Source organism: Argiope bruennichi, chromosome 11 (genome assembly GCF_947563725.1).
Source record: "Argiope bruennichi chromosome 11, qqArgBrue1.1, whole genome shotgun sequence".
Lineage (NCBI taxonomy): Eukaryota > Metazoa > Arthropoda > Arachnida > Araneae > Araneidae > Argiope > Argiope bruennichi.
Window position 1 is genome coordinate 68591526 of NC_079161.1, and position 23588 is coordinate 68615113.

The 23588-nt window shown below is 30.7% G+C and overlaps 1 protein-coding gene across 4 annotated transcripts in view; it reads right to left on the bottom strand.

The window, feature by feature from the left end:
* Positions 1 to 986: 986 nt before the first annotated feature.
* Positions 987 to 23588, bottom strand: part of LOC129957230 (peripheral plasma membrane protein CASK-like) — a 416803-nt gene continuing 394201 nt past the window's right edge. For all 4 annotated transcript variants that reach the window (XM_056069470.1, XM_056069469.1, XM_056069468.1 and 1 more), the window contains one exon: positions 987 to 1113. In XM_056069470.1, coding sequence (XP_055925445.1) covers positions 1027 to 1113 — 87 coding nt within the window. In that variant the 3' untranslated portion in view covers positions 987 to 1026. The remainder of the gene's footprint in view (positions 1114 to 23588) is intronic.

The following is a 23588-nucleotide window of genomic DNA, read 5'->3' on the forward strand; positions in this document are numbered from 1 at the left end:
ATGGCAAGAGAGTATGAGAGAACGTTTTGGAAAGATTACTCCCCTTGGTTTGTTGTTGCTTCTTTTAGGAAATTTTTAACTAACTTTCAAAACGTCATTCATGCATATTTGAACGCCGCAGAGGTTCGAAATATATCAAGTAAGAAAAATTCTTTTCCGACTTTCTTTATTAGGCGCATTTCTATTTTAGTTATTCTTTTCCAATGTTTAAAGTCATTTTCTTCATTAATCTTACAGTTGTATTTTAATTCGGAACTTGCGTAATGTTTTGACATACTTCTTGATGGAAAAAAAGAAAAAGAAATGTCTTCTATACTCTTCAATTCATTCCAATTTTCATTTTTTCGTATAGTACCTACAGAGAAAGTAAAGTGATCGATAAAAAATTCGAACTCGAAGATTTTGACAAAGATCTGAATGAGTTCGAAAAACACATTTTTGGTATTATGTCTCATACTGACAGAGCTAATTCAAAAACTTTTTGATCTAGACGGATTAAATTTAATATACGGTCTTTATACCAAATTCGTAGATTTCTGTCACATTTTGAGCAAAATCAGAGTAAGTCTGTATGTCCGACTATTTGAATATAATTAAAAACGATAATTAAAAACCAAAGAGAGCTAGATAGATAAACCTCGGCACATAGATTTAATATCTATAGTGTAGACACATGTCAAATTTTGTGTCCAACAAGGGGTTGACTGTCTGTCTGTCGGTACTTTCAGAAACATGTAAAAACGATAATTCAAAATTCAATAACTTAAATACATCAAATTTGGTATGGGATATTGTTACTACAAGTGAAATTTTGTGTCGCATTTCTATTTCAATAAATTGAGAAAAATGCGTCTCAAATACAAATTTGATTTTTGAATACTATTAAAGCATGCCAGGGATTAATCGCCAAATAAATGTACCAAGTATGACACTATAGATTCAGTAAAAATGCAAAATTCAAGCTACACATTTTGTAACTGTTGTATGCCATGGCCATGCAAGACGTTCTCTGGAATAGCATCTTTATTAGAGAATATACGAGAAAGTTTTGTGAAGACTACTCTTGTTGGTTTTTTGAAGACGGATGTTTAGAAGCTTGGAGAGCATCCGTATCTGAAAACAGACAATATGTTTTCATTATCAATAAACAATATGTAGAATTATAAATATCTGCTATGCAGAATTTTTTTTACATTGAATCTGGATATTAGATACATTTTTTTCTTCTCACAGACTCAGGAAAAAGTGGCGGAAACTAATGAGGAAAGTTTTTTGCCTTTACAACGAAAAAAAAAAACAACAACCTCCAAATGAAATCAAATTTGTTCATCAATTTTAACTTAATCACGGTACAGTTTAATAAAGCAGCTGGAGAGAAATTGCTTATACAACAAAATCATATTAAAAAAAGAGAGAAAGCAGCAGACAAAGAAAAAGTGCTGCCATTCACTATCTCTTAATTATTGTCACTATCATTATATATTTATTACCTTGCATCTACGCAATGCTCGTTGGCGAAAGTATGATAAAAAGATTTTTTATGAAAATGAACTGAACTGAAGAAGAAGAAAATATCTCTTGAGTACATAAAAACATATTTTTATACAATATGCTTGCCTTTAAACCAGAACTTTGTTTTTAGGTTTTCAGAGAAAATTCTCCAAGCAACTACTTTTTTTTTAGTGGAAAATATTTTTTTTTCCTATAGAATTAATATGCAGTTCTCATTTATCGGGTGCTCAGTTATTGACAAATTATTCGTAAAATTATTATTTTAAATTTGATTTAATGAGCGTTGCGACTTGCTCAATTTTTCTCTCATTTAATTAAGATGTTTTATCTCAATAGCTTTAACTTTATAAATAAAAAAATTATTAGAATGCTTATATACTTCTTTATTTATATACATCTGTTAATAATAAGACATATCTAGCTATATTTTTCTAGTAGAACAGTTGTCAGTGGAATGAAAAATGTCAAAAAACCGAAACGACAAAGACACAAAACGAAAACAAAGAAAATATAGTAAGAAATAACACTGATTAATTAGTTCGCACATTTTTCTTCTTGACAACGATATCGGCATGTAAACTGCAGACGATAAAATTTGAAACAAATAGCTGAAAATAAATATAATGCAAACGATGTTATTAGAATTTTAAATGTATATAAATAATTTTCACGATTCTGGTTATCTAGATTTGGCATCTTGCCAAATAAGCGAAGGAGTAAAACTTGTTATTTTGTTTGCATATCGGCGTGTTTTGTTAAAGCGTCAGAGAAGAAAATCTTAGCACCAAGAAAGTAATAGTTAAAAAATGAATGAAAATAAGTTATTTTGATGATTTCAGTTTTAAATTAGAGAAAAATATTCGAATAATGAAAACATCAAGAATTGTGTAAACAATTTCAGAATTAAATTGTCGGATACAAAAACTTAATTTTAATAAAAATTTTAAGTTATAAAATTGAATGAATGAAATAAAATGTAAAAAACATTTTTCAGAAAGATAATTTTTTGTTCTATTCGATGGTTAGCCGATTTTTTTCTATATTCATTAGAATTTCATATAGGTATTTAGATTAAATATGCGTGAAAAAGCATTCAAAACAACACTAAAAATTAAATAAAAAATATTACTAAATTCAATTTCACAATTCGTTCACTGAGATGTAATGAATTATTATCGTGATTATGTGTGTGATAAATTCGATTATTGCACAAGCAATTTTGAAATATTGCATGTGAAATATTTGTATAGAAAAAGAAAGAAACGCATGCACACATTTCCTTTTATACGTTTAGATATGCTTTTCTGTTATAAATGCGCATTTTTTTTTTTTTGCACAATTTATTTTCTCTGAATTTCAATAGATTGAAGCATCCATTAGTTCACTGAAATAGTGACTAATGTTCGAAACTAGAACTAAATTTATTATCGACTTTTTTTCTCCCACCAATAGTTTTATGATTGAATAATGAAGTATGAATTCACTCGTGGAAACTGACTGCATAATGAGGTATGAATTCACTCGTGGAAACTGACTGCATAATGAGGTATGAATTCACTCGTCAAAAACGACTGCATAATGAGATATGAATTCTTTTAGGAGGTTGACTGAATAACGGGTTATGAATTCATTCCCAAAAAAGGATTGAATAATGGGGCATGAATTCATTCCTAAAAAGGATTGAAAAATGAGGTATGAATTCATTCCTAAAAAGGATTCAATAATGAGGTATGAATTCATTCCTACAAATGAATGAAAAATTTTAATTTACTCATAAAACTGAGTAAATATTGAACTCTGAATTTACTCATATAGTTGAATGAATAATGAGGCATAAATTCACTATGAGGGTAAATTGGCAAAGCAGACAAAATATTCACAGGCGTGCGTGTATACTGCGAATTCTCAGACACGGAAACCCTCTGCGAATTTGTGCATGCGCCAGGAATCGTTTATTTTGCTAAAAAAAGGTGCAAGATAAAAACAAACAAAAAAATGCATCTAATAAGGGGAGGAAGGTAAGATCAAAGCTTAACAAAAAATTCCAGAAATACGTTCATCCTTTTACGCACTATCCCTTTGTCGAGTGAAAGCGTCCAAAAGTGTTAGTCTCGTATTCTTAAAACAAGAAGTAGGTCAAGTTCCCCAGATATTCCTTTTCTCTAATTGCAAATGTTTTTTAGTTAACGCAGTTAACTTTATAACAAATTAATCATGCATAAAATTTATCCCCGGAAATACGAGAATTTACAAAGATTAATTTTCTTCAAATTATTATAATAATCCTGTAGTATAATAACAAATTTGCTTTGAAATGGTATTCAGCAGAATATTATTAATATGATTTTATAATGGTCATTAATTGAATTACACTTCCAGAATTTTTTGAAAAGAACAATACTTCCTCTATACTTCGTATATGAGAAAGTGAAAACAACTAATAATGCTAAATATAATAAAAATAAAATAATTTACTAAATATAATACAATTTCAAAAGATTTTAGTTCGATCGAAAGTTATTATTGTTGTGTTGCGAATTACGGCTAGCCCGTAAGCCCACTGACAGTTATCTATCAGCGATTTAAGCCGAGTGAGCGTCTCTTGTTTTTTCAGTAGCACCAAATAGGGCCAAGAGTACGACTTAGCTACTTCATGCGTCCCATTCGCACCACAGATAGAACACGGCAGAAACCGGGCAGATTTCGGCCCTGGCATGCCCAAACCAGGATTCGAACCCGGGACGCCCAGATCACATGGAAGACGTTCTACTCCTATCATAAGTAAGCATTGTAAGTCATTTATAATAAGCATTGGCAGAATTTCTTTTTTGTTCGTTGATATAAGAACAGTAATCATCAAGATACATAATCTGGAAGTAATATCAGTTTTTTTTTCTCCCACAGAAAAAAAAAATATCATCTCGATCGTTTGGTGAGTTTTAGAGATTCATTATTTTCTTCTATTTTAATGTTCGGCATTTCACCCCCCCCCTTTTTACCGGTTAATATTCGAATGACTGTTGCCATTTCACGCTATATAAATATATTACACCCTTTCCTGCGATTCATCAATCATTAGTGAGAAACAGAATTCAAGAAATATAATGATATGAACTGATAGCATCAATTTTATTATTTTCTGACGACAGAATCGATCGTAATATCGATATCGGAAAAATATCGAAGACCATTTCCTCTCATTCCTTTCTCTTTTCGGTTTTTTATTTATAAATTTCAGTCTTTTTATTGAAAAACTTTTTCTCCTCTTGGTAATATCCCTTGAAATAACTGATAATGCCGTCCTGTATTTTATTCAGATGATTTCAATAAAATTTAAGAATTTAAATAGATTTTGTTTCCATTGGAAAGACCAGGAATTTTTTTTTTCAATTTATTAGAAAAAAGTCAATTAAAAATCAACGAAGAAGTGTATTTTGATCATTCTTGTTTTAAATTAGGGAGAAATGTTCGAATGTAGTGATCTCAAAAGATTGGTAAATTTATGGAATTAGAGAATGGGTTAATAGAGCTATGATTTTAATTAAATTCTGAACATTTATCAAAGCCAGCGGAAGTTGTTTCCTCAAAACTTTCTCGCTTACTGTCTAATAAATTTTTCATGCCAAAAAAAGTCCTACATGGCGCTGGTGTTCAACAGTTACAAAATATTAACTTTTGGCAAGAATTTAATATTTTTACTGAATATATGATGTCATCTTAGGAGAGATATTTGGCTATTAATCCCTAGCATGCGGTTAATAGTGTCCAAAAATCGAATTTGTATTTTAAATGCGTTTTTCCCAACCGATGGATACAATAAGTTGACGAAAAACTTCACTCGTAGTCCCCAAATCCAATACCAAATTTCATATATTTAAGCCAGTGCGTTTTTGAATTATCAAGTTTACATATTTCTGAAAGTACAGACCGACAGACAGACAGCGCATAATTGGATTTAGCTCAAAATTTGACTAGTGCATATACTATAGATGTTAAATCTATGTACCGAATTTAATCTATCTAGTTCTTTTCGTTTTGTAATCAACGTATCAACTTATATTCGAACAGCTGGACAGACGTTCCTCCTCTGAACTGAATTTACACAAAATTTGATAGAAATCTGTAAATTTGGTGTAAAGACTGTATACGAATTTTCAAACGTCTAGCTCAAAGCATTTTTATGTCTGTCACAGACAGACGGACATTTTCCGAAAATGTGTTTTTCTAACTCAGGGAGATCTAAGACATGGAGATTTGTTAAAATATCGAGTTCGAACATTTTGTTTATTACTATACTTTCTATATACAACGCATACAGGAAAGAAAAAAGTGAATATTTCTTAAATATTTGGTAGATGATGTAAGGGTTGCAGAACACATTTCTTAAAAACAACAATTATTCCCTTTGATGCCACTCTGATTTCTTTCTATAATCATTAGAATTGATAAAATGAGAAAATGCGATAAAATCAAGATTGCCTCAAACATATCAAAATAATAAATAAGGTTTTCTGTATTATATTTAAAAATTCAGACATCAAGTTACATTAATTCACAACTGCGACGATTATTGTGGTTCAATGCACAGATATTCGCAATTTTATACGATTGTGACTCAATGCTCAGATAATCATCATATTATACTATTATCCGCATACAGAATTTCACGGATATAAGCAGAATAAACTTGTATATAATGTTACGAACTTGTGATGCGGCTTCCCAGCATAGCTGGTTTCATAGGAGGTCCCAGAGCTTGGCGACCATTTGGCGACTTGGCGACGAATTTGGCGACTTTGGCGCCAAAATAGATTATACCCGAAACATCGAGAATTTTCCCGATCCGTCGAGTAGGAACGGAGATACGCCTCGAACGTTCCTGATTGGTTGAGAGGCGTCTAGCTCCGCCTCCTGAGACCTATAAAAAGAAGCAGCTGCAGCTGCCGGGCAGTCGTGAACCGGGACGGTGAATTGAGAAGAAGTCGGAAGCGACAGAGCAGAGTAGTGTGAACCAGTGGTGAGTCGAGTGGTGAATTGAGTAATCGGAAGCGACAGAGAAGAGTGGCCGTGGACCAGTGGAGTCGGAGAGTAGTCGGAATCGACAATAAGAACTGGCCTTCCAGAGATTAGCGGAGCAGCGACGGAGTCAAGTAAGTGCTGAATTAAGTTGTGCACTACTGTCTGTATGTCTTTTTATATGCTGCTGTCATTGCTGCACGTCTCGGCTGAAGATAATTGTGTGCTGTATATAGTTGTCGTCTTTGTGCTGTCCTGTGTGTCTTCGTGTAAATAAACGTCGTTGTTTCATTTTCTACTGCCGCCTGCTGATTGAGCGTTCTTCACACCATATAACTCCCACTATCCAAACGAACCCCGGAAATTTCATAACACTATTCATTAAAATATAGGTGTATTTCGATGCATATAATCGTCATATTATACGATTAGAACCGTTACTGATACTGAATGCAGAACTGATCGACATATTATACGATTATCTGTATGTAGAAATTCATGAATATAGGCATGATAAATATGCGGATACTCATAGATATGAGCATGCACATGCACGCATCTACACATAAACCTCTTCCTTTTATAAATAAGATGTTGCTGCAAAATAAGATTACCTATTCCATCTATATTACCAGAACTTCACGTAATTAAACAAATATTTAAATATAATCTTTAAACTATTTAAAAAGAAACATTGTCAAAAATATGCTTTGAAACAGCTTAATTTCTATAAAATCCATGGTTAGTTATTGCTGTAAATTATTATCTTAAATTGAGAGTTAATACATATTAAATTAAATTAAACATTACACTGTATTATAATGCTGATGTGGCCTATGAATGAATTTTCATTCAAAAAAAAATTATAATATAACCTAGAAAATTTTATTTTCCATACATATTCTCTTCATTTGTTTTTCCACAAAAGATTTTAAATCTTGGAAAGTATTTAAATTCTTAATAACATTTACCCACTCGTGAAATTTAAATAAAGAGTAAAGACCTTTCTATTTCCAAAGGATTTTCTAATACTTAAAATTTAAGATTCGAAGAAGACGGCCATTAATTTTGCAGAGAGGTAATACTTGATAAGACATATTTTACAGAAATCTTCTCTTTAATGCCTGATTCAAAAATTACAAGTTTCATCAAACACAAAATGACGTTACTACACATAAAACGTTGCCATTGTCTCCAGCGGATTGCCGAAATGCATGCCGGGACAAGCCACTTTCCGAGAAGGAACCAAAAGAGTGCCAATAAACCCCCTAAAAGCACCTGAAAGCACTCTAAAGGCATTAAGAGTTCATAAATTCGAGAAAGGCTCTTTTTAAGAACCCCGGAAACATGTTCATCCACATTATTGATATCACACAATCGATATCATCAGTTAGAGTGGCTCTCGGGATTTGGTGTGACATTTTAACGCCAATTCCACAAAGGGCGAACGCCAGAAATGATAGTCGTTTGACAGTCCACCATCTTGGATAGAAGATTTATTGCTAAAAAAGCCTTCTTAGAAGAATTTTTATGTTTCGTTCTTTCTATAAGACAGTGTTTCTGAACAAAGAACATTATTATGTTATCAACGTGGTTAACAAAACAATAAAAAAGACCTTTTTGAATCAGATATTGTTCTAAGAATGAAAAGTGCAGCAAAACTTCTGCTGTCTGTTAGGAATGATGGATTGTATAAAAGTATTTAAAGTGTTTTAGATTCTTTCAAAGTGTAAAATAAACTTTGGAGCAAATCTTTCTAAAATAACGGAAGTGCGAGAAGTAAACTTCACAATGGGTAACTGTATCATATAACAAGACATCTAAAAGCATTGAGAGAAATTTAAAGGATACTCCAACTCCGAAACACCGTAGCATTCTATTGCTTCAGGTTTTATTGATTTCATTTTATATTATATTAGCCGGTGTTCTGGTCACTCCTCCTGCATTTATTTGTTCTAAATAAGAAAACCCAAAATATACATAACTTTAAATCATGCAATATTTGATATTTTATATTCAATCTCTTAAGGCCTTTTAAAATTTTCACTCCTAATTTGCATATTAATTAATTTTCCCGCTTTAAAACGGGGTAACGTATAGTAAGTATGTCGAAAGATAATTATGAAGTTTTTATTAATTAGACGTAAATTAGATCTATTGTGATAGCTGGAAAATAGGATTAATATTTGAAATGAAATGCATAAATTATGTTTAATCATGAATAATTGATTAAAATTGGAAAACTAATCATATGAAAATAAAATTCACATAAATAAAAAGCCTTTTTTTTAAGATTTTAAATAATTTTTAGGCAAAAATGCATATATTTAAGAAAAATATTTTTAAAAATTATGCATCAAAATTCAAATTCTAAAATTTTTATCTTGAAACAGTTAGGAGCAGTGAAATATTAAATTAATAATTTAAAATTTCTGAATAATTTTGTCGCATTTTAATGTTTATCTTATTAAAAATTTCGATTTTAAATTGATAATCCATTAAGTAAGGATTAATTCTATATATTTCCCGGAAAGCATAGATAAATCTGTCAAATTGTCTTCATACAGTAAGCAATATTTGTTTTACATAAAACAAAAGGTGTCATCAGAGCATTATATTTATTGATATTATATATATCTCATAAGCTAATTTGCAAGTCAAAACACAATTAATAAATATATCAATCTTCAAGAGAAAAAAATAATTCTCCTAAAGCAAGGAGAATTCATGTGAATTATAAACAAACGATTTCAAAAGGTTATTAAATCAAGCTGGCATGATAATATTTATGCAATTTGACACCTTCATATAGTAGGTTGCTCTAGATCCCTCTATTCCCGAATAAAACTGAAACACAAAATTTAATGCCGTTCACTCAATACATTTTACAAAATGTTGCCATAAATACGAGAAAACCCAAAATATCCGCCTTAATGCGGGTAATAAACGACCACCTCAATTAGCTCATATTTCGAAGCGATTACGGTTATAGATAAACTTTAATTTAAATATCCGTCAAGATACTGATTGTCATTGACTAGATAATGCTCAATTATTTCCACGAGATAATGGAAAATGAATAGCCCGGTTAGTCATGTGGAAGCTGCTGTTAGTTATGTGGAAGTAGAAAACGATAATTACATTTTCACGCGTGAAAAGAACGAGAAAAATGTATTTTTTAAAACTTTATTTGAGAAATGAACTCATTAATAAAGAGCTAATACCGGTATCACGTGACATAAAACATCTATTAAATTACCTGCAGACGATAAAATTTCATCGCAGAAACGGAAGGAAAAAAAAAAGTTTTTAACGGTAGCTGCCGTTTAATGGAGCTTCTTTCCTCTCAAAATTTGTAACTTTAATAATGCTCATGCAATGGACTATTTAGTATATGTAATGTGGCAACGTTAATGAGATTTTTTCGCGCTTGAAGAATCATAACTGTTGAATACTGCGTGTAGAATACTCGCAGCGATTTACGTTATAGATCTGAATTATTTTGAAAGCCATGCATTGTTTTATTGTTATGTTCAGTTAAAAACTATAAATAATACGAAGGAACTATTGAAGTAAAGTTTCTAAACAATAATAAATGTGCAAAAAAAATCAATTTAGTTTTAACAATAGCATAAGGGTACGTTTGATTCCTCGAAATATTACATGGTATAATGAATAAATAACAACAAAAGTTTTAATTCATCATAATAATCTAAAACATTAATACAAATTATAAATCAAATTAAATGTTTCGAAATCATTAAAATTAGAGAAAAAAATTGCAGAAATTAATTGAATGTTACTTAAAAGGTAATTTTTTAAATTTTAAGGTAAAGTAAAATACTTGTATTTTGTTTAACAATATTTCCAGAATATATAGTTAAAAACACACTCAAGTCTCGCTTAATTTTGAATTAATTAATATCTTAATTAGCTTTCGAACTTCAAAAAATAGACAATAAGATTTCTTTTTATTTTAGAACTCATGTTCCAAATTTCATTTATAGAGGGCAAAACTCTAACCGGATTAAAAGACATGCATATATATATATATATATATATATCGGGTCATATATATTTCGGGTCACGAGGAATCATTATTAGACTTAATGTCTGTATGTCCTCACAGAAAAAATCCCTTTATTTGAATCCCTGCCTGAGGGTGACCCTTGAAAACGTCTTCAGGCCGGATTCTTTTTTAATTTTTTTAATAATTTTTTTGGTTTAATTTTTATTTGATTTTTGTTTTTCCTTTTAACTTGATTCTAATACTTTTGTATATATATATATATATATATATATATATATATATATATATATATATATATATATATATATATATATATATATATATATATATATATATATATATAATGATATTTGAAACTCTTAATTTATACCAAATTAATTTCCAAAGCTTTATCTTAATTTAGCCCATTTCATTCTCTTATTTCCTGATCCAATTCTACTGTCTGTTTAATTATTTCAAGAAGCTTAGCAAAAATGATACGCCATCAATTCCACGTGCCTAGTGAAATGATCTCGCCCTTGTCAAAAGTCAAAACGTGGATTCAATCGACTCGTGGCCAGAAATCCCATGTTATATAAGACTAGTGATCATTTGTTTCGTCCCTTTCTTACTTCTACTTATGTTCCGCAATGTTGTGGACGTGTTCTGTAAGCGCCTGCTTGTAAAGAAATGGAATAGATTCTTATATATATATATATATATATATATAATTTAAATTCTAATTAATTTCTTAATTTAACCCACATTAACTTCATTCTAAAATGTTCTCTTATTTCCTGATCCAATTCCTTCTTTTTTATTTAATTAATGTTAAATGAGCTCTGCAAAAGTGCTTTAAACTTCCCACGTACCTAGAGAAGGGAAAAAAATCTGTCAAGCTAAGCGATTTCATTTAAATGTACCTATATTCCCCTTACCAAAATCGACGCATGTAAAAAAAATCCCTTTCGGAATCTCACAGTATAATTTCACCAGGATTTTTTTTTTTTTAATTCTTGTGTCGCGTTGTGGACTGACATAGTTCTTCGCTTGTTTCATGTACATAAATTATCCTTTTGGGATGGAATAAAAGCGAAGTTTAAAAATTCAAAGTGTCTTTTCTCTCTGTGGCCAAGAAACATACACACACGATTCAATTTGTGAATGAAAATTTAATTTGGATTTTGTTTCTTTTCTTCTAAGATTTTATTAAAAGAATCTTCTAGAAATGTATAATATAAAGTGTTCATATTTTAATATTGTTTAGAACTAATATGGCATCCAGAAATGAATTTTAAGAACATCATTCGGCCATTAATGTTCTTGAAATCCACGCATAACACAATACTTAAGGTCTTTTTTTTTTTTTTTTTTTTTTTTTTTAGAAAACCTTTTTTGTCTTATTATATTTTCTTTTTCAAATCCACATCAATGTTTCATTTCAGATACACTGATTACTATCATGCAGGTTTATAACAGCAATTGAAAATCTTCCCAAAGTACATTAAATATAAAGAAGCGACGCTCTCTTTTATTTTCAGAAACTGCGCGAGAACAATGGCGGACTGAAAGTTGGGGAAGTTTGGAGCATTAAAAATTAATCTGGCAATTGAATGAAAACGTAAAGTTTTGTTTTATTTATGGCATTCGGCGTTGCGTCTTCCGTTGCAACTTCTTCAATTATGAATTTGCCATTTCTTGTGGAGATCATTTGCCTGGGGGCACTTTCATCTCAGAAAGATGCGTTGCCAAACGACGACGGAAGAACATTTTGATAAAAAGCTAATTCAAGTTTCTTTTCAGTACGAGAACAAAGAGATGTTCCTGTTTCACTTTATCGAGATTATTGATTTTCTATATCGTGTTAGGAATCTTTGACGATTTTTTAAAGAAATATTAAAGGAGCATCTCTATGCGATTTAAAAAATGATGCAATGTCTTTAGGACAAAATAAAAAGAATTCCAGTTTTTGATCTAAAGCATCATTTAATAAAAATATTATAATACTTGAAAGCATTATTAATTTGTCGTCGACGTTTCCACAATACGAATTCCTGAAACTAATATATATATATATACAGGGTGTTGCCGAATTCGACCGACAAATTCAGAGGGATGATAGTAGGTATCAAGAAGATAAAGAATCACCATATAACATGTGGTTCTAAACGTCGTTTAGGGGGTGAAAATCGCAAAAATATAGAGAGTCGGAGAACTGTTGGAAACTGTAAAAAATCAATAAAAAAATAAAAGATAGTGTTTCAACTATGAATTTTTTAAAACTAAAAGCACATTTTAAAAGGCAATTTTTCATGTAAGTAACATGTTGATTTGATGAACCAGGGGGTCGTAAATTATTGAAAACCAAAAAGTAGTTTAGAATCCTTCTCTGCAAAAATATTAAAGCTTTAAGAAAAATAAAAGCTTGAAAAAATAAGGAATTTTATACTCTTTAATTTGATATAAGTTTATAATGTGAAAACTGAGGAAATTTTAAGATTTTCAAGAAAAACTAAAATGTTTGCCAGAAAACATCGCTGCAACATCGGCACCAATGTTTACAGAAGGTATTGCAAAATTCTATAGAAAAATTCTGAAGAGTAATAGTAGGTAACACGGCGATAAGAATTTTCAAAAAAATATAAAGTCGCAAACGACGGCGAAAATTAATTTGCTGGAATACAGATACAGCTTACATTTACAGCACAGACATTTTAACATAAGAAAGGAGACGATGAGAAACTTTTATAAAAATTGCTCAATGTTGCAGCCGCGAAGGTCATTACACAACCGACACCGACATTTAAAGAACCCCCGTAAGCGCTCAAACATATCAGGTGTGCTTGCTATTTCTCAGCACCGACGACGATCCGTGCTACGAGATCTTTCGATGTATCCAAAGGTGTCTGAAAAACAAGAGATTTCATATGGACCCAGAAGAAGAAATTCAAGTGATTGTGGTCCGGGGAACATGGCGGCCAATAAACAGCTCCGCCACTTCCAATCCACGTCCCAGGATATGTATCATCTAGGTAGTTACGCACAGAATTAAAAAAAATGCCCTTTTGCACCATCATGCATTAGCCACATGTTCTGGCGAGCAATGACCGGTATTTTCTGCAGTAAATCAGGAAGAACGTGTTTCAAGAAAACAAGGTACTTTGCACCATTGAGGCGTTAGGGCCCCGCATTTGGCCTCGTTATTTCGAAGAATCCTGTATCCCTCAACCGTCTATCAATATTTGCAAAGGTGCTGTGGTGTGGGCAACGCCTACTTGGATATTGCTATTGGTATATTCTTTGTGCTAGCCGTTCATTACCATCCGCTCGATCGTAAATTAAATGCATATCCGCATATTCGTCTTCGTGAAATCTGTCATGTTATTTGCGAACGAAACTTATCGACTATCAATTCTGCACTGCTCTTTAATGAATACAACCTGCTTTTTTATTCCTCAAAACCTCAATTCTGCAATGCTCACTGCTTTTATAATCCTCGAATGCATGGAAAATTAAGATACGAGAAAAGCTTCTTCTTCTCGACTACTTTGTTCCAAATCCTTGTATTCTTAGGGCCATTCTCTTAAACAGGCTAATTGTCTCTTCGAATTCTGTTTTTGCGATTTTCACAGAATAAACGTCTCCTGTGACCCTATGTTTTGTGATAATTTTTCATCTCCTTAATGACTACTATCACTTCTCTAAATTTTCCTTTCTAATTTGGCAACACCCTCTGTAAACATCGGTACCGATGTTGCAGTCATGTTTCCTGGCAAGCATCTTAGTTTTTCTTGAATATCTTAAAACTTCCTCAGTTTTCACACCACAGACTTACATCAAATGAAAGAGTATAAAATTCCTTATATTTTCAAGCTTTTATTCTTCTTAAAGTTTTAATATTTTTGCAGATAAGTGTTCTAAACTACTTTTTCGTTTTCAATAATTTACGACCCCCTGGTTCATCAAATCAGCATGTTACTTACCTAAAAAATAGCCTTTAAGAATGTGCTTTCACTTTAAAAAAATTCATAGTTGAAATTCATAGTTGCGATTTTTACCCCTTAAACGTCTGATCACCCGTTTGAATTTGTCGGTCGAATTCGGTAACACCCTGTATATATAAAAGTACAAAATCCCCGATACAGGAAACTTCACTTAAAGTGTTTACGGTTAATGCTACCATTCTCTTGACGCTACCAAAATCCCTTTTAATCAGGTGTAATCGTGATGAGGTGGGTAATCTTTGACTTGCCTATAAAATTTGATGTTCATAACCTTGCAAAACAATTATCTTACAAAAACTGCCTTTGTCTCATTTTAGGATTAAAAAAATTACGGAAAAGAAACAGATTTCATTAAATAGGTTATAATTAATAGGTATTTATTCATTAATAGGCATAAAATTATAGTTGATTTGACCCAATTAAGTTACTGTTATCAATCGGTTAATGTTTTCAAAACTCTTACGTCCCGATTTGATTATATTAAAAGGCAGTTACAATATTTCCATTAAATTTTAAATAAAATCATATGAGCAAAAATCGAGATTAAATTAAAACTGATAACACAAGAACCGATTTTACGTTTCAGCAAATAGTCAAGCATTTCAAATGCGAATGGGTGCTAAAAATATATAGCATCCATTTTCAACTGTGAAAAATACTTTTTAAAAAACTGCATATGGATAAAAATTGGCTGCATTAAAAATGAAATTGTTTGAATTTTAAAGTGATATAAATATGTTTTTATGAGTTAAAAGTATCTAAAATTACTAGCAAACAATATGAACATTTCGATTAATCTGGAATTGCGTACAAATATAAAGAAACTATAAGAAACACTTAGTAAGCATTTATTTCCCAAGAAACAACATACGAAATATTGCCCAAGCTATAATGATCTGTCTTGAAGATTGTTTGAATGATTTTAACATGATTAACATTAAAATTACAGAAATAACATATATAAATAAAACCAATGAACATGGATATTTAATTCTGGAAAGACATGATTTAGGAAAATGCGGAATAGGTTGAATTTTTACAAGCTATTAACAAAGGAAGGAATATAAAGCATCAAATAAAGTTGAAAGATGTTTAAGTTCTTCAAAATTATTTAACCATTTTAATTAGTATATCTAAAGTAATTCATTATACACTAACAGAAATTTCACGGCCATCATAGATTTCACGGATCACGGATTTTCAGCAAAATAAATAACACAAAAACAATGAAATAATTATATGAAAGCGATATAAAAAATAATATTAATTTTGAAGGTTTTATATTTTTTCCCTTGATAATGCTGTTGTTACAGACGATAAAATTGTAAATAAATAACTGTAAAGAAAACTGTTTTAAAAAAAGAGAAAGAAAGATTAAAATGAGAAATTTTGCTGCAAACGATAAAATTAAAACTGAATTACGTAAATGTCGAGCAATATTTATGATAATTTAACATAAGCGAAATCAAAATCGTAGTAAAATTATTAATCACTATAAAAAGAAATTACAAAAAATTAATACTAAATCTTGCAAGTTTATTTTTCTTCATTAACTCCTGTTGAACTGCAGACAATAAAAAAAATCAAAGCAACAAATAACTGAAAATGTAGATTCACTAAAAAAAAAAAAAAAAACGTAATAAAAATAATGTTCATGACTTTCGTTTTTCTAATTTGGCAACCTTGCCAAATCAGCATTAACAAAGAAAAAAAACTTTCCCAGAGGAATAGTTTCTGATCAGCGAAAAAAAAAAAAAAAAATTGAAATTCATTTGGTAAATAATTAATTAAAAGTCAATGAATGAAGGCAATTTTATCGTTCTTCTTTTAAATTAATATATATATTCTTTTAAATTAATATCGAATAATTAACTCAAAAAATTTGAACAAAACAATGGCGTCAAAATATCGGATGCAGAAACTTTAGTTCCAATTCTCATAAGTTTTAGGAAAAGAGATAAATTTTTAAAAAATTTCTCAAAGTTCTGTAAATTATAAAAGAATTGTAAAATAAATCTCTTTGAAATAACAATCGGTTGCTCTTTTTTCATAATGTACAGATTTTTCATACAATTATTAGAAACGCCAATAAGGACAAACATATAAAAAAAGAAAAATATATCCAAAACAACGCATAACATTGAATAAAAATATTCTTAATTAAATTTTAAAATTTGGGCAACGAAGTACATTGAGTAACTATGACGATTACATGTGTGCAATATTTCATGGGTACAAGTGCCATAAATTTGCCTAGACAGATACACGCAGACCACACTACCTTTCAAAAAGACGAATTAAAAATGTTATTTTAAACCGTGCATTGTATTATCAAAAATTTAGTGTGTCGGCAGTTTTGATGTCGATAAATCCTTGCAACTGTCTGGAACCACCTATTTTTCATTCAAAGGTTTTATTAATTTTCTAGAGATAAACGCTTCAATATATATATATATATGTATGTATGTATATTGTTACGAATCTGTGATGCGGCTTCCCAGCATAGTGGGTTCCATAGGAGGTCCCAGAGCTTGGCGACAAACTTGGCGACTATTTGGCGATTTTGGCGCCAAAATAGATTATACCCGAAACATCGAGTATTTTCCCGATCTTTCCAGTAGGAACCGAGTTACGCCTCGAACTTTCCTGATTGGTTGAGAGGCTTCTAGCCCCTCCTCCTGAGACCTATAAAAGGAGCAGCCTGCAGCTGCCGAGTAGTCGTGAACCAGATCGGAGAGTTGTAGTCGGAAGCGACAGAGTGGAGAGTAGTCAGTGGAGAGAACCGACGATAAAGAAGAACTGGCCTTCCTGAGATAAGCGGAGCAGCGACGGAGTAAAGCTAGAACTGAACTTAGCTGTGTGCTACTGTCTGTAGTAGAGTTTTGTATGCTGCACGTCTCGGCTGAGGATAATCGTCTTCTGTGTTGTATATAGCTGTCGTCTTTGTGCTGTCCTGTGTGTCTTCCTGTAAATAAACGTCGTTGTTTTATTTTATACCGCCGCCTGGTGATTGAGCGTTCTTCACACCATATAACCCCCACTATCCAAACGATCCCGGAAATTTCTTAACAATATATATATATATACGCAAAATTTGGAACTATTTCAAAAATGGGTTTTAAGAACTTCGCCTTTAAAACTTAGAGAATCCGTTCTATATTTCTCACGTATAGAAAAATAAAATAAAAATGAACTGTCAATTTTTATCAAAAACGAAGACAAAAGTTGTATATTGTTTACACACACACACACAAAGCGAAATTTTTGTAGCAACAAAGTCAAGTTAATTTTCAGAAATAAAATGAAATAAAAATATTTTCGAATTGAAAAGTTCTTACACATATATTTCCGGAACTCCCACTTCACGTGCATTTGAGAAAGAAAATTCCCAACATGCAGCGCGCTCCCGTTCCTACACGTGAGAGGATTTTTCTGTGTGATATATTTCCAAGAAAGCTTTTTTGGAATTTTTTTCGTCCCGAGAGGCATGAATTGAAACAAAAGCTACCAGAATTATTACAGTCGAGGAGAAATTTTAACTAACTCACTTTTTTCAATCTCTGGGAGATTTTGGCATTTTAGAGATTATTTAAGAGAAAAAGAAATAAAAATTTTACTGTGTGAGAATGCAAGGAAAAGAAAAGAGAGTTGATGAAATTCTTATGTTACTATACAATGATCAATATATTATATATATATATATATATATATATATATATATATATATATATATATATATATATATATATATATATATATTGCTTTTTTTAAACGAAACACAAGAATAATAAATTACGATTCATCATGCGCCGATATTAAGGTATTTCTTTAGTAATCTCACAGTTTTTCACAAATGTTATGTCGATATTGAAAAAAAAACCCACATCCGGTTAGTATATGATAAAAAGGATTTAAACCGAGACCGACGCTTTATTCAATACGAAATAGAAGTAAAATAAAAAAAAAGCACAGACGAAGACTATACAAAAGAGAACTTGCAGATATCGACCATACACAAGCAGAAAAGAGTAAATAAACAACAGCAACAGCACAAATATCTCAGAGGGAACTCGCTGGAGAAAAAAGCTTCAAAGAAAGAATTCACTAATTTTGGATGACTCTTGCTCTCGTCTGTGCGGCTCTGCTTTTATAGCTCCCGTGAGAGGATTGGATGCTAGAACTCCAGTCCTAATGAAGATATTATTAAGATTTACGAATATTCAAAAACCTTATTTCTAATCACTAAAATCGTCAGGTCGGCAGACGGACGCCAACTTTATCAGCAAACCTGAATGGGTCATTTACCTAGTACCCATTCGGTAGCCATTAAAATATCTGTAAAAGTCTCTTATTTACTATGAGAGTAATTATACAGTGAAGTAATATTACAAATTCGTAACAATATTTTTCATATTATAGCGATCACTTTTCCTTATATATTTATTTTTTGAATAAGTTTTGATTTTACCATTCCATGCATGTAGAAATTTAACTGTTTTGTAATATTGTATATTAATATCAACTGATTAATTTTATCGCAGATAGCTAATTATATGATACATCTATAAATTATCACCAGTTTTTGTTCACGATAAATAATTAATAGGCATCGGCATTAAACCTTTCTGTCCGCCCGCCCCTCCCCCTCCCCAAAAAAAAGAAAATTCAAAAATCTATTTAAGAACGTAGAGCAATTTCAATACATCAAATGCGTAATTAGACATGATATTATGAGCAAATAGCTATGATATTCCATTATCATCGAGCCAACATAGAATATACAGAAAAATTAAAAATAGAAAGCACTCACCCATTAATCCCCAGGCATTAAAATTATAATGTACTTACCTAGAAAGAAAAAAAAAAGCAAATAAGTTTAAGAGAAAAATAAATTAATTAAAGTAAAAAGAATTCAAAATTATCAATAGTATCAATGGATCATTAATTTCTTAAGATGTATTCGTGTACACAGGGTGTTTCAAATCTATTTGTATTAATTACATTAGAAGATACGATGTATTCTCGGAACTCAGCCTATCTGGCGCTAGATGGAGCTTTGCAACAGTCATTCGCATGCTATTTTGTTAACAAGATTACAATTACAGCAGAGTAATTTTGATTCAATTCCAAATGGTGAGTACTATATTACAGGAAGTATGAAAATCTTTGCTGATTTCGTAGATGAGTTTCAAAATGTGTGGAAATAGCGGGGTGGAGGGGGGGTGAAATTCTCATTCTCTTGTTATTAAAGACAGAAAGACAATTTAAATTGGACTAAATTTTTCTTTTTTAAAACGAACAGTTTTGTTCTGAAAGTTTTTCGATTATTGAAATAACTTAAGGATCTTAAAAAGAGAGGAAATAAAAATGCGTTCGAGTCTTTTGTGTAAAAAATTTCAAGTAATATGAGAACCAATTTAATTTTGAAAAAATATTCGTTACGTATTTCATTATTCAGAATATTTCGACTGCGAAAAACAATAACCAGTTCATATTAATCTTGTTACTACGTTTTTCTTTTCTTTCTTTCGTTTTTTTTTTCAGGAAGATTACGAGAAAGTAAAAAAAAAAAAAATCCTAAGGAGTATAAAATATTTATATGACATTAATGTTTTTCAAGCATAATGGATCAAATTTGTATCATCATTTTTACTTAATAATTATGAGCATTTACGAATACTACAAGTCTGCTTCAGTAATTATGTGTTCAAAATTGGATGCCAAAAAATTCGGAGTTACAAAAGACAAATAAAAATAAATACTTTTTCATAAATTCAAAAAAGAGATAAAAAAATAATAACTTAAAAATAATCATTAACTTGTTAAAAATCTGTCGAAATTTGAAACTAAGTTGCTCAATTTATTTAAAGAAGGACCGCATATAGTCCGTTGCGTAGGGAAACAAAATAACTTAAGTCGCCACTGCGCTCAACCTTTTAACAGATTAAGCACAAAATTTGATAAAAATCTATCATTTTGATAATAAACCTGTATACCAACTTTAATGCATTTAGTATTTTACTTTTAATATCTTTATATCAAATTTTGATCAAAATCTACAAATTTGGCACTTGATTTATATCAAATCATTCATTATTATACGTTTAATATCTTTATATCAAATTTTGATCAAAATCTACAAATTTGGCACTTGATTTATATCAAATCATTTAGTACTATACGTTTAATATCTTTATATCAAATTTTGATCAAAATCTACAAATTTGGCACTTGATTTATATCAAATCATTTAGTATTATACGTTTAATATCTTTATATCAAATTTTGATCAAAATCTACAAATTTGGCACTTGATTTATATCAAATCATTCATTATTATACGTTTAATATCTTTATATCAAATTTTGATCAAAATCTACAAATTTGGCACTTGATTTATATCAAAATTTGACAGAAATCTACAAATTTGGCGCTTTAATTTATATATTAAATTGCATCCGTCTAGTATAAAGCTCTTTTCAGAGTTCGTGTTCTGAAGCAGATATAATTCCAAAAACGCGTTTCTTGGACAGACGGATGTCTGAAACGCGGAGATTCATCAAAATTTCGAATTCAAATATTTTCGCGATTACGATACTTTCTCTTAGTACATTTGATACATGAAGAAATGAAAATAAATAACTTTTCTCTGATTGGATTTCTTTCAAAATTTCATAAAAATTTACTCATTTGGAGCTTCAATCCATATATTAAATTACATCCGTGTAGATTAAACCTCTTTTCATTGTTCTGGTTCACAGATAGCCATAATTCCAAAATCGTGTTTTCCGAACTCAGAAACGTCATAAACAAGAAGATTCATTCATCTTGAGGAATATTTTGGAGACTGCAAAACTTTCTCTTAGCATACTTGGTATACGAAAAAATAAAATAAATATTTTTTGTTTATCTTATTATGATTGAATTAGAACTAACGTCAGAATGATGTACCTTCATAAATGTTGTCTGATAGATATCTTATGAATGTAGTCAAAGAATTTATTAATTTAGATTATACAATTTTACTGGAGCCGCTTTCCCCATTTGTGCCTAAAATTGCAAAAGACCGGCTCTTTTCAATGACTTAAACTTGTATACGACATTCTCTTTTTTCCGCATTTATTTTCAGCGTAATGGCGGGTTTACACTCAGCCAGTTATAAGACGGCAAGTAGGCAGCGCATGCGCAGAAAGGCTGAAAAATACTGTAATTGTCCCGACGGGACAACAAAATGCCGCTGGATTGTATTTTTTTCTTACTGCGCATGCCTTTGTAGAATTTGGCGCGTTATTTAGCGTGAAAAATTTATCACTTATCACTAGGGGTTGCAATACCGGTAAAACGGGATACCGAATACCGGTATTTTGAGCCATTTGCACAATTTTGTAATACCGGTTTTCACAAGTTTAAATATCTTTATTTACCAGAAATCTTTTAAATTGTCTCCACTACATTTTCACATGATAACACCTACATACATGTGAAAAAAAAAATTGAAAGTATCTAATAGGGGAAATTTAAGGTTAAAGGGGAATACCGGAAATGCGCTTATCGTTCCGCGTCTCACTCCTTTTAATGAGGTGGAATCGTCGAAATGTAGACGATCAGTATGTGAATCATCCAAGAAGGAGGGTCAAAACTATCCTATTACAGCTCCGAGCAATACTGCACACGCGCAGGATTCGTAGTCTGATATTGGTGTCTGTGAAAACAAGGTTGTAGTTGTGAAGAAAGTGTGTAATAGTTCGATATTTTTTAATTTGGTCAGTTTGTTGTTCACATTGCATTTGCATATCATACTTTAGGGATAAAAATATTTTTCAGATTTATTATATTGTTACGAATCTGCGATGCTGCTTCCCAGCATAGCTGGTTCCATAGGAGGTCCCAGAACTTGGCGACAAACTTGTTTTCAGTAAACATTTAAAAAATCTCTAGTTTCAATAAAAAAATTTTTTTATAATAATTGCAGTTTAATCAATTCCACTTTAATTTAAAGTTGAAATTTAACGGAGCTGACACAAAATTAGAGAGGTACGTAGCGCATTATGGTTTAAGGCATTTATAATAGTATGAGTGAACTATTTGAATATCAAAATTTGAAGCTTAAAAGTATTTTGATAAAATACTATTAAAAAAAATTTACATAAAATATTTAACTGAAAATTTTAAAGAGGGTTAAGATTGGCGAACCTGCTGATAGCCAAAGGCGGCAAGTTCAATTATAAAATTGCCAATTTCAGATGGTTAAAGTCACAGAGAAACAGGACCTTTTTCTCTGTGGCTTCTACATGCCAAACAAGACATCGATTTTTTTTCCCCATGCAAACTGTCCAGGTACATAATTATTTTTTTTAAAAGAAGCAAAAATGTTGAAACCTCTTATAATTACGTCAAACGAATGTTTGTTCTTTCGGAAGAGAAAAAAAAATATATATTATGCAAACTAAAACGAATTCCTTCAAGAATTTCAAAGACACATTGAACACGAACATTCTAAAACTGCAGCAAAAAAATAAAACAGCTTACACTACAGAAATTGGATACAATTGAAAAAAAAAATAATAAAAAAGATCAAAAAGACGTGTTGCCATTTTCTCCCACTTAATTATTGCCATTAGCATATTTTATTATAATTTGATTACTTTGCGTTAAAGTGCAACTCATTAGCGAATACACGACAGTTAATTGCTGATTAGGAAAATGATACGAAAACGAAGTAAAAAGCATGCATCGATTCAATATGCGTGATTTTTAATTGGATCATTGTTCCAAAGAACTGGAAATTAGAACTTTGTTCTTATTTTGTGGAAGAAGCCTTTTCCATGGCAACATGTGTTTGCTGCGTTACCTTTTTTTTTTTCGTTTAAAACGAGAATATAATTCTAAAGTTGAATGATTAATTTTTTTTTTTTTTTTTTTTGCTTTCGAGTTTACGAAATATATAATGAAAGCGTTAAAAATTTTATAATTTTAAATTTAATTAATGTAATTAGTTTAAATTTTCATAAATAATAACAATTATTAAATAATAAATTTAATAATTT